Genomic DNA, 12679 nt, shown 5'->3' on the forward strand with positions numbered 1-12679 from the left:
CACCCTAAAGAAATGTTTCAGAGGTGATATGAAGCTTATTAAAATTGATAATTTATTAATTATAAATGTGGTACATATGCCATTAGCTAAGATTAAAAAAAAAGTTTTCCCATATGTTTCTACTTTACTGACCCCACAGAGCAATGGAACAGTTAATTATGTACAGTGAGTGCTAATGAGTGATACAAACAGACACGGTGGTCTGAGTCATGCGTGGCGCTCAGTATCCATTACATGCAATTCATTAGGGGGCGGTGTCAGAACCTGCTGAGCCTTATATAAGCCTGCCACCCCCGCAGGAATGATGGCATCGGATACAGTTTGAAGGACTTAACCCGTTGGGAATTAGCTGCAACCTCCAACATGCCGTCCAAGCCTGCCCCAATCAAGAAGGCGGCTAAGAAAGAACCAGCCAAGAAGGAGGAGGAGAAGGCTCCAGAGCCGGCGCCTGAACCCGTCCCGGAGCCTGCTCCCGCAGAGGCCGCACCCGCTGAGGTCGCCCCGGAGGCAGCCCCCGCCGAGGGCGAGGCAGCCCCGGCAGCGGAGGAACCCAAACCCCCAACTCCTCCACCCGCGGATGGTAATGCACAGTGCGCAAGCGGCGCGTGAACCACGATGCACCCTCGATTTTTACTGCATACAGATCACATTTATTCATTTTCTTTCCTCGACGGATGAACCTTGACAAAAGTTGATTAACTTTTCAATTAAAGCCGAAGTTGTTTGGTTCGACTCATGGTAAGCGCGCGCTAGACTTTACGCAGGTGCGCCTGTGCGCACTCGGTGTGAAGGTGCCGTGTTTTACTGGTGAGGAGCTGTAGACGCTGAAATCAAACAAACTGCATGACTGAGTGCTTTGAATGGTCACTGCTAATCAATTTGTGAAGGCACTGTATTAACGAACGCAAAATACCTAAAAGCTTTAGAAATAAAAATCACTGCTGTGCTTACACTGTAAACAAATGTGTCACCCACACTTGCATCTCTTTCACTGCAAAAAAATAAATAAATACCTATATATAATTTCTAATATTTAACTTGGACCTGATCTAACATCCACATCAGCTGTTCTCACTGGTGAACCTGCTGATGGTACCGCCTGAGATGAGTCTCCCCGTTCCCCTCTAACTCACCTAGTTCACTCACTTTAACTTCTTTTTGAACTCGTGCACCAGCTGGTCACTTTTAAACTCTGATATCAGCTGCTCCAGAGGAATCAGCAGCTGCTGACGGTAAAACTTGAGCTACAACACTTGTCTTATAGTATGACTATAATTAAAATTTGAACCTTTGACCTTTTGACAAAGCTAACAGCACGACCTTACTTCTTTTTAACACTTTCTACAGTCTGTCTGTTCTAATATTAGACCGTCAACTACAACAACACCAACCTGATGCACTAATTATTAATGTCTAACATTCACTAAAAAAAAAAAAAAAGCTGCTGCCTCAGCTGCAGAGGAAGCTGTGCTCCATGCAGACTCTGAAGCACCTGCTGATGGTAAACCAGCCTGCAAAAATAGAACATGTTCCTGTTCACTTCTCTCTCTTCAATGACCAAGATGATTTTGTCATTTGACACTAATTAGATAAGATATTCCCAGTGTAATAGCAATGTGAATCTTTTGACCTCCTCCGAAGAGACAGAGAGCTGTGAAGTACATAACTGGATTATATTTGATGCTGTCGCTCTGCTCATTATATGCCGCCAACAATAACGCAAATGCCTGTTTAACATCAGCTGAAGCTGCTGAGGCGCCTGAACCAGAAGAGCCTAAAGCACCTTCACCTCCACCTCCTCCACCCAAAGGTAACCTTTAAAGAGAAAACTTGATCTCAGAGTGATACGAGTCTCCTTTCGTTGCTTGTCCTCTTTTGGTAACAGTGTTAAAATACGGGACCACCCCATCTGGACTTGCACTTTAATGATTTTACGCCTTCATGCAAATGCCCACTGAATAACTGTATGTTACTTTGCGGCACCTGCAGAGCCCACAAGTGCTCCCCTGGATCTGTTTATTGAGGACAAGAATGACACTTCAGTTACCATCATCTGGAGCCAGCCAGAGACCATCGGAATATCCGGCCTGGACGGATACACCATTGAAGTCTGCAAGGATGGAAGTAAGTCCCGCTGCGCTTTGCACCAGGTGCAACATGTACTGGCATGCGTTCAGAAGGGGTCAGATAGTGGTATTAATACACCATGTCAAAAATGTCTGCCGCCCTTTTGAATTGCTTTTGAAAAGCTTTCATTTCGGTGTCTAATTTTGGGTTTATGTGTGTTGTTACACCTCAGTTTGAAACACAGCGTTGACATGACACCTAAATATACTGAGGAAAATGTTAAATTCCCATTTTAATGTGGGTCAGCCATATCAGTTGCAGCTGTCCCTGAAGTGTCAGTGGGAGAGTTATATCATTGCTACCTAACTTCTCCCTACAAGGCAAGAGGCATTTCAGGAGCTGCTGTGGTCCTGGCTGGAGGTCCTCTTTTTAGACTTACAGCGCTAAGCTAATATCAGCAGCAGTTCAGTGCAGGCTTGATTTAGCAGATGGGCACGCGGCAATTTCACATCTAATACAGGATAATTGAGATTGCTGCAAAACAAGCGGCGCTGCCTGTCGTGATTTATTCTCATTGTTTGTGTGAATGACATTAGTTCCACCCACTCGGCCTGCCGTTTGCACATCCTGCACACATTAATCACAGCGACTCTGTCAACTCAACCTTTGCAATGTGTAACTTTCCCGTGCAGCCGAGGACTGGAAAGCTGTCAATGAGGACCTGCAGAAGTCCTGCCGCTACGTTATCAAGAACCTGACCACCGGTGACCGCCTGAAGATCCGCGTGGTGGCTGTGAACGCCGGCGGCCGCAGCCCCCCCATCACCCTGCCAGAGCCCGTCCTGGTGAAGGAGGTCGCTGGTAAGAAGTGCACGAAAGTCCCATTAAAACTGCCCAAAACGTCCAGTTCGACAAATTTTATTGAGGTAAATTGTCACAGAAGCGACAGGAACAGACATTTGCAGCAATTGTGAGTGATAAAACACAGGGGAAAAAAATTAACACACCAGCCATACATACATAAGTACGAATAACAAAGTGTCCTGAGACACAAATGGCGATCCATCAGTAGGCCGCTTTCTTTCTTGTATTGTTTCACTGAGTCCGTCAGGTGAGGACAGATCCAAGAACCTAGTGCACAAAAGAAACAACAAATGCGCGCCAATGTTCCACTTAACATTATGTAAGTGCGAGCTTAACCTATTTGTAAAGTATGTTAAAAGCAAATGTGGGCCCTATCATGTGTCACAGGTCTAGCCTTAAACTTGCAGGGCCTTTCGTCTCAAGCGAGGGGAGCTGTAAATAGCAGGAGTCAAGCAGAACCAGCTCGCTTCAACGTCTTCTTCTCAGCTGTCCAGTTGGCGCGTACCTGCGGCGTTAATTGTATAAAACTGTGGTCGTCTCCGTCGTTTCCACTTTCAGTTGAAGCACTGATCCCCAAGCCTGGCCACAGCGTGCTAATTACACACTTGTTAAGTAGTAGGTTTTACTGATGGTGTGAACGTTACGACGATAATCATGGAGAGTATATCTGAAGTGTTTCGCTGTAAAATGGTGATGGACCCTGGGGGCTTTAAAAGGAGGAGCTGCTTGACGTTGGCTCCCTCGCAAATCCTCGTTATGCGTAATGGAGAGTCCGACAGGGAGGAAAGGCAACTTGATCCCAGCTGGACTGGCAGGATTTCGATATTCACACCCACCAATCGTGTTCGCCATAGCTGGTGGTCCACATATAGAAGCAACTTATGAGTGGTTTCCGACTAAACCGTCGCAGAGCATTAGAGAATATCTGGGATGTCCGCCGTTATTATCGCAGATTTTTCTTTGGAAGGTTTGGCATTCCTTCGTGATCCCTGACAGGATTCATGCTGGGGGGGTTGTCAGGCTCCTTTCCGAAAGATCGATGGTGTCAAGTAATCCGACTGCAAGCAGGTGGGGGGCTGCGGGGAGGGGAAAGGGGGACGGGGGCAGGGGGAGGTTGGTAAATTCCAAAGCGTGCTGCCTCTGCGTAGAGAGGGGGTGGAGGCTATGGATCCAAGTTCTCGAATGACGCCCGAATCTCATGACACTTCCAGAGATTCACTGTTTACTTTGAAACATGCCGAAGACTTTGCAGAGAGAATGTCCATTAATCCTCTCCGTACGAAGTGATAAGACACTTAACATGCAGTCTATTCGTTCTAATAGGCAGATGCATTTCAGCCCATCTTGCTCTCTTTCCCTTTACGGATTGGTTGCTTTTCGGAGCCGTCCAACAGTTCCCGCGTCCTGCTTTGTACATCTGGAATTTTAATACCTTGTGATGTAGGTGAGTGAGTGGGAGTGTTTCCAATCACTGAATTTCCAAATCATGCAGAGAGGTGATATACCAACTACAGTACAGCAGCTTTATTTAGAGTCCTGACAAATGTTGCTGTGCTGCGTTTAGCAGATGGTGCTTCTCAGACAGATTTACAAAAGAGCCCGAGCAAAACACTTCGAAGAGCCTAACATTCGATTTTTTTTTACTGGGATTAATGAGGGGGGGGGACTTCTTTGTTTCCCTGTAATAGGTTATAGTGTGTGACATTGCACAAACGAAACACGCAGTAAAACAGGAAACAAAAAAGCATTGGATGGTGCAGGGGTCGCGGACCTATGTTGCATCTTGACAGGTCTGTCCTATGTCTACACATCAAATACAAAATCCCTACTTGTTTTTGTGGAACACATCTTGAGAATAAAAATAACCTACAATTGAAAGCTGTGCACCACAGAGCATAGAGGATACGGGACTTAAACTTAGGTCCAGTTAAAGTTTGGAAACATCCCGATGATTCACAATGGATTGAATACTGAGAGTTGTTGGGCTTCTGTGTTTTTGTTTTCTTCTCACATCTTTGAATAGATCGAATAAATCCTCTTGAGGTCCGTTTCAGTCTGTCACTGATCAATATAAAAGACCTTGAAAGGAATCTCTCTATAGGTGGCATATGAATATGGATCACTGATCACTCTGTTTGTTGTTCTCTCTCTAGACCGTCCTAAGGTCCGCTTGCCTCGTTTCCTCAGGCAGAGATACGTCGCTTACGTTGGAGACAAGATCAACCTGACCATCCCCTTCACAGTGAGCTAAAGATTTCTTCATGCCGCCCAACATCGACGATAAATAACGCATACCAATTCACTCACGACCCTTTTTCTTTTTTTTTCACTAGGGCAAACCCAAACCAGTTGTCTCCTGGACAAAGAACGGGCAGCCCCTGGACACGAAGAGGGTGAACGTCCGCAGCACAGACAGAGACAGCATTCTGTTCATCCGTACATCCGAGAGAGACGACTCCGGCGTGTACGAGATGTGTGTGAAGGTGGACGACTTTGAGGACAAGGCCTCCCTCATCCTGCAGATTGTTGGTGAGCGAAACTTGTTGATACTCTGATGTGTTGACATTTAGAAGGGGGCCACTTGATACTCAGTCAGTCTCGTGCTTGTTCTCTCACAGAGCTGCCAGGGCCTCCTGCCAGCGTGAAGATTGCAGATACCTGGGGCTTCAATGTTGCTCTGGAGTGGACTCCACCCAAGGACAATGGAAACACAGAAATCACGGGTTACACAATCCAGAAGGCCGACAAAAAGACTGGAGTAAGTTCTCAGCGCCAGAGAGTGGCTGGCTGCCACGTCTTCATAAATACTACTTAATGTTTATTAACGGACGGATCCCCCTGATGAATGACATCCTGCAAATCAGCTGATCCAACGTGTCTTTGTTGTGTGTGTGTGTGTGTGTTCACAGGACTGGTTCACTGTGTTGGAGCATTACCACAGACTGAACGCCACCATCTCTGACCTCATCATGGGCAACACCTACAAGTTCAGAGTGTTTTCTGAAAACAAGTGTGGAATTAGCGAGAGCGCCGCTGTTACCAAGGAGGAGGCCAAGATCCTGAAGACAGGTACTCCACAACCACCCCTATGACCCCCCTTCTATACCGTGGCAGATTTTGCTAGTTTGGATTGGGGTGGTGACACGTACATGTGATATCAGCCCGATCCAAACTGGGGCCCCGGAAAACCTAGGATCGCAATTGTCAGTATCATCGTGACTCATCGATTTTTTCCTGAGGTTTTAAATGTTATTTCTGGGACCCTGATGTCGTCTGATTACAACAGAACAGATGAAACTGATTTAAAGTTGAGTATTGGAATTCATCCTTTGGGAACTAAACAGTCAACAACAGAAGGCATTGTGTGCAGTAGAGGAAATTTGTCCATTAGTAACAGAACATTACCATGAACTCACACGGCATACAGCAGTTCTCTTCAGTGACAAAGCTGAAGTCTTACTGCAAGTCTGCAGGAGCAGAGTTTTCGGACCAGATTATCCTTTTATCGCATGACTTTTCAGGATATCCCTTCAGTTTCTCTAAACAATTCGAGAAGCTAACTTACAGGATATCTGCAAAGGTGTATTCACTGCAGTCCTGTCTGTTTCTCTTCCATTCCCCAGGTATTGAGTACAAGCCCCCTGAGTACAAGGAGCACGACTTCAGCGAGGCGCCCAAGTTCACCACATCTCTGACCGACAGAGCCACCACCGTCGGCTACAGCACCAAGCTGCTCTGCTCCGTCAGAGGGTTCCCAAAAGTACGGTGACATCTCTTATACCTCGTAACATCCCGTTGCGCCAAAGATTAGTGGAAACAGACACAGAATTCATAGCACACAGCACAATCAGTACATGCACATAATACACGTACAGTGTCTTCCTGTTGAAAACACGTTTTTATTAAAAAAGCACCACTGCCTGCTAAAACGATGGGTTTCTTGATACCGTAGCTTTTAAATTTAGGATCTTTCAGCCACCAAATCTCAACATTTTAAATGTGAGTCACTGAATTCACCATCAATAATTTGTTTTTACAACTTAAACATGAGGAAGTTGACCTAGTCCTGGTTTCTGAAACCTTGAAGCAGCAAGGTGCATTCAGCATCAGATTAGGTTGTGGTGTAAACAGACCAGAGCTTTACTTAAACTGTTTATTGGCAGCAGCAGCTTATACACATCTGTCAGTGTGTTGGCGTTGAGCTGACGATACAGAGGATCTTCACCCTCCCACGTTAACCTGCTATCCGAGCCTCTCATCTCCACTTTGGGCTCATAATCCTTTGGGTCACCGACTCCACGTAGCATAAGTGGGCTTTATGAGATGGCTAGGAATGGTATTCTTCTTCTTTGAAGTAGGGGAGGAGGAGGAGAGGCCATGAAGGTGACAGGTCACCAGGTCACATGAGTCGCACTCCCTGCAGGTCCCCAGCATGTCGGTGTCATTAAAACTGCCACCATACCCACATGGTATGGTGTTCTTTATGTCCACTTCAGTCAAAAAGGGGCTTATTCTTATTCTGCAAGTATAAACAGAAACACCACTGCTTGTATATTTGTGTTTTTAATGTAGTTGCTTCTTTAACTCAATCTTTATCGTACAAATCTGTTATTCTACAGCCCAGGGTTCAATGGATGAAGAACCAGATGATTATCGGAGACGACCCCAAGTACAGGCAGATCTGCGTCCAGGGCATCTGCTCTCTGGAGATCCGAAAGCCCGGTAACTTTGACGGAGGCGTGTACTCCTGCAGAGCCAAGAACGATCACGGAGAAGCAACTGTCAGCTGCAAGCTGGAGGTCAAACGTAAGTTTAAGGCTGTAGCATTGTAGCATTTTGCTTGTTTGATTAAAAAAAAATAAAAAAATCAATAACCCGTCTTTCTGTTAAACAGAGCCAGCGGTTGCAGATGCGGATAAGAAATAGGTCAACACTCTCATCGTCACAGGTCAGAAAATCTGTCATACAGAGTGTGTTTTCTCTCCTTGTGAAGTCAAAACACTTTCATCGACTTTACGTTTTTTAGATGCGCTAAAGTCGCTTTATTTGTGGAATCAGTTTGTCTTCGCAGTTGTCGTTGGACATTTTGCAAAATGAATGCCTCTACCAATTAAACTGGATCTATCGGAGAGGTTGATATATACGAGTCCTGAAGTGACACCTGCTTTCTCCATGACTTACTTTCCATACATGGAGAGCACTAAACTTGGAAAAGCTGGCCTCTGCCACTGGAAGGGTCCAAGCGGTAGCGCCCATAAATTAAATCTGTGATGGCTCCTCGTGTGCTCGACTAGGACCCTTAATCACATTTCCACGACTCAGCAGCAGCAGCAGCAGCAGCAGTAGCTTCCTTTGGGGCACAGCATTTTATTTGTAGGTTGCTCTCTCTTTACACTGGTGGCGTTTAAAGATTTTGGAGCTTTGATTTGTGTAAAGATTTGTCGTTTCAACCTTCAGCGCTGAAGTGTTTACAAAGCTTATTCTTAACATATGCATTTAAAAAAAAAAAAAAAAACTGTCCGTTTAGTTGTAATATTTCCTCTCATGTGATTCTGAGTCGTTTCTTGCAGCTGAGGTTCTGACTCCCTTTTAACACCTGTTGTTGTTATTTGTTCATCTGTTCCCATCCCAAATTAGGAGCTGAAGGAATGAGGCCTTCGCAGCATACGGTGCGTGACACTTTTAGTGTTCCTAAAAACAGCCTTCCACAATGTTGAGAGAAAAAAAAAAGATGTTAAATGGTTTCTTCATCTCTACAGGAAGGTGCTGGGTTCCTGCAAGAACATGTATATATGGCTGGTGACCACACTACCACATAAAGCCGTGTAGTTTTGACATATGTTAAGAAGAACAGTTGTTATCACCGCTTTATGCCTACAACTACAATAAGAAGTCCACATCCATGTCCACAATCAGCTTTTTTTTTCCCAACAGTGCTGCCTATGTTAACTAAATTATCACATACCCAAATAGTGTACCTCACTAGTTGTCAGGCTAACGACATAGTAGGTGTACAACAAAAAAAAACTCTGCAGCGTGAATTTACTGTTCCTCATAGGAGAACTACATGTAACATCTACGTGTTTATACCAATAAACTTCTTAATTTCTGGTTTTGTTTTTTCAATGCGGCGTCTTCTGTAAGTTTCAGTGCACTGTCAAGGTCATGTAAAGGCTTCTGTTTTGTGGAAAAAGGTTTTTGTTGTGCTTAATTCCCTTTCCTAAATAAAATGAAGTGAAGCGGGGGCTATCGTGCAAGTAGAGCAGTTAAGTTTGTTCGGATGTTGCATTTCTTCGCTTCGGTTTATGCCGAAGTTATATATTTAAACAAGGAACACTTTATTTTATAAAGCTGTCATTTCGGATTTATAGCAAGTTTAAACAGAGTATTTCATTTCAAAGATCTTTTCGCATTAAAATGTTAACGCATTGTTTGAGAGATGTAGGTTTTTGACAGGGCTGAGTGCGGTGGCGAGACTTAATGTATGGGCAGGCTGATCTTATTACTCGCTCACTACAGTCGGTCCCATCCAGCTGCTGAATGTATGAAGCTTTTTGGCAAAACACCAGTGAGAATCTGGAGACAGCAGCACTATTCATTTGGCTCATACCGAACCAGAGAGCGCATCACAGTATGCCAGGACTTCAATAATAATAATACCAGTCCTATAATACTGATCTTGTAAGTATTTGGTCTCGGAGTTACTGGCATAGTGATACGAGGCAGGATGCCAGAGATATCCAGGTTACAGAGATGCATGGGTTCACGAGGAGGGTGACAGAATTAGCCTCTGTGCGCCATTTCACTCTGGATATTTTAGGGACGCGAGGCTCAGCTGACAAAATGTTATCGAACCTGTGAGAGGGAGATAGAAATTGAAGATAGGATTCGGAAAATACAACCAGGATTTTAAATAATTATTAGCAGCAGTGTTTCCCTTATCTTAAAATAGTCCCCAGACTGTCTTAATCAGATTTTTGAGACAGAGATTCCCAGTTGTGGACATCCTTGGTATTACTGTGTCAAAATAGAAAGGAAGAGTGCTGAGAGCCTGATGCAGAATGACCCAGCTCTGCAGCAGGAGCGAGAAAAGATCTTTGAGTTTGTCCCCCTCTGGTGCATCGATTGGGTAATGACATCTGCAGACACTGAAAATGGGAGGAGTGAGTGTCACATCTGAAATCCATTCATACGCTGTGCATTTAAATATTTATAATAATAATAAAGCGGTGAAGACATATCAACACATTCTGATGCCCATTTATATTAATTTAAACTCACATGTATACGTTAATGCTTCCTGACTCTTTCTTTCTTTTTCTTTTTTTTGGGTACATTTCCATAGTGCAGCTTTAACCTGTGGGCTATGAGCATTAATGGGTCTCAGGCCTACTTCTGGTTGGTCCCTGGATGCTGACATGCTGCAATAGGGTCATGGTGAAAGAGACTTCCTTGCTAATTTAGATCCTGCACTGAAAAGGTTTCAAGCCCCACTATGAAATCCATTATTAAATCACTGGTGTGTAATGTACTGTAAGTAGCCTACATACAGTAACCCTCTAAAATGATATATATATGATGGATGAAAATGATGTTTTCCTGCAGCTTTAGGCACTTTATTAATTTGAGAACAAACACAAGGGAGAAGCCGGCTTTACCATTTTATATGCAAATACCGTCTCTGTGTACATATTCATACATCTGTACACAGATAACTAAAAGTATGTTAATAGTTGGTGGAATATACTGTACTCATACATCTACCTCTATGTCTGTATACATGTAAGCAAATGGAAGAAATGAAGAGCAGAGGATGGTCCCTTCTTAGATGTCAGATGTTGAGTATGAGGGAAAAAAGTGTTTTGTCTCCAGCCTCAGTTCTGCTATTGTGGCTCTAATCGGGCAAACGTTAACTAAACGCGTCCGCGTCGCCTCTGTAAGCACATCCTCGCATTTGGCTTAAAGCGTTGCCGTGTCTATGTTCATTTGACTATGACATTTCACGTGTGAGGCTCATTAGACTTCCTGCTCCTCAGCTGCCTCCTGCACACGATCATGCTTCTAATGTCCGCGCCGAATTACCTCTGCGCCGCCCTTTCATCTATTACAGTTTATTGCCATCGAGTTGAGCGCGAGGCAATCACCAAATTTCCTCCGGCTCAATAATTGGATTGTGTCAAAAGTTTTCTCTCCGCTGCTCTCCCCCTCGAGCAGGAGCAAACGCAAATAGTCGCAGCGGGACATAAAATTCATATAAGACAAAAAAAAAAAAAAAAAAAAAAAAAAGACAGCATGCTTTAGTGATGCAGCATCTCTGACTCATCTGGTGGTGCTGCTACTAATCGCTGGCTGTGCACTGCGTGGTCACTGCTACGTCAAGGGTAACTCTAAAGGCAATGAAACGGTGTGTGTGTGTGTGTGTACGTGTCCCAATAGAAGGGAGCCGGGCTGCACAGTTCTGGCATCGCTCCCAGAAGATTTAATAAGGGTAATGGTGAAACTGGCACTCACGCCAGCGACCTGTCTTTGCTTTTCATTAACAAATGTTCCACTGCTTAATCAGCTGGATGGACTGTCTGAGCACACTTTCCATTTGAAGATTTCAACAGTGAAGGGGGAATGAGGAGGGCGAAGGCAGTCTCCCGCACGTCTTTGAGACGTTCAGCTCCGTTTTAAATGCTGCTTTCGGGGCAAACTGTGTGAATGAGCTAGAATGTTTCACCCCTCACAGAGTAATTCCCCGTTAAGCACTGCACAGGTTTCGCTGGAGTAACTTGTATTGACGGGCACGAGGCAGCTCACTCGAGATAGTCAGCGTAGAAAGTTGGTCCGTATTGATTTCGGATGGCTGAGCGAGACGACTGGATTCAATTTAAAACGGAAACACTGAATTGTTTCGTGAGAATGAAAGAGTAAACGGCAGAATCCGAAACCCGGACGCTCAGTTTATTTAATTGGACCTCACCAACACTTGTTCTCTTAACCGCAGGACCCCCCCTGCTGCATAACGGCGTTTGCTGTTTATTCAAAAGAGAAACCCAATGAAACAATCTCCCCGATGAGGCAGCGGGAGTGGTCTGCGTCCCTCCAGCAGCTCATCCCACCCTCCTGTTCTTTTAAATTATTCACCGGTTACATGTCAGATGCCTGTGAGCACTAAAGGGAGGGGACTAGTTTCCATTTCTGCCGGAGCTTTACATCAACTGCTGCTGGGGTACAAGAAATAAATAAATAAATAAATGAAACTACTTCCCATCTGCGTTCTGCCTGCCTGTATACTGCAGGAGAAAACAGCCTGAGCGGACCGGCAACACTCCCCCTTCACCCAGCCTCCCCTCTCCTCGTCACCTCCCCCCTTTCCTCTCTTCTTCTGTCCTCTCTGGTCCTCACACCTCACTGCACTCAGGTTCCTGCAGAGCTCCTGCAGCGGGGTGGGGGAGACCTAAAATCAGAGTCAGGCGGCCGCAGACTGCTGGTTACCATCTTCACCTTTCCTTTCTTCGCTCATCGATTGCTGTTCCCTCCCCCTCCTCCCTCCCTCTCTTCTCTTCCTCCCCTCCCTCCCTTTCCTCCTGCGTCTAATTCTCAAAGCTCAGCAAACCCAGCGTGCCTGTACGGAGGGGAAAAGTGATAGAGCAAGGAAGAAAAGAGGAGGAGCCTGGTTGTTAGTGCGCCAAAGAAAATCTGACCCCCTCCCCACCCAATTGATGACAAGAAGGGTTTTTATTGAGTGGCTCACCAGCCAATAA

General features: G+C 45.1%; 1 protein-coding gene across 3 annotated transcripts; it reads left to right on the forward strand.

Moving 5' to 3' along the window:
* Nucleotides 1-291: 291 nt before the first annotated feature.
* On the forward strand, nucleotides 292-9042 carry mybphb (myosin binding protein Hb). Of its 3 annotated transcripts, XR_007112581.1 has the most exons (13): nucleotides 292-580; nucleotides 1742-1810; nucleotides 1990-2124; nucleotides 2760-2927; nucleotides 5084-5172; nucleotides 5264-5459; nucleotides 5549-5688; nucleotides 5840-5999; nucleotides 6554-6690; nucleotides 7550-7736; nucleotides 7825-7878; nucleotides 8568-8599; nucleotides 8690-9042. XR_007112581.1 is itself a non-coding variant. In XM_047582403.1 (12 exons), exons 1-11 carry the CDS (start codon nucleotides 364-366, stop codon nucleotides 7854-7856), a joined length of 1530 nt encoding a protein of 509 aa, XP_047438359.1. In that variant the 5' UTR covers nucleotides 292-363; the 3' UTR covers nucleotides 7857-7878; nucleotides 8568-8600. The 3 variants fall into 3 exon arrangements, 1 of the variants encoding a protein (XP_047438359.1); XR_007112582.1 differs by lacking the exon at nucleotides 1742-1810; XM_047582403.1 differs by lacking the exon at nucleotides 8690-9042 and having other exon boundaries at nucleotides 8568-8600.
* The last annotated feature ends 3637 nt before the right edge of the window (nucleotides 9043-12679 follow it).

The sequence above is a fragment of the Mugil cephalus genome, chromosome 4 (assembly GCF_022458985.1).
Source record: "Mugil cephalus isolate CIBA_MC_2020 chromosome 4, CIBA_Mcephalus_1.1, whole genome shotgun sequence".
Classification (NCBI taxonomy): Eukaryota; Metazoa; Chordata; class Actinopteri; order Mugiliformes; family Mugilidae; genus Mugil; species Mugil cephalus.

Coding starts and splice junctions, on each gene's coding strand:
- mybphb (XM_047582403.1), top strand. CDS start 364: ATGCCGTCCAAGCCTGCCCCAATCAAGAAGGCGGCTAAGAAAGAACCA. Junction 5,689..5,839: donor AGGCCGACAAAAAGACTGGA/GTAAGTTCTCAG, acceptor GTGTGTTCACAG/GACTGGTTCACTGTGTTGGA. Junction 6,691..7,549: donor CCGTCAGAGGGTTCCCAAAA/GTACGGTGACAT, acceptor GTTATTCTACAG/CCCAGGGTTCAATGGATGAA.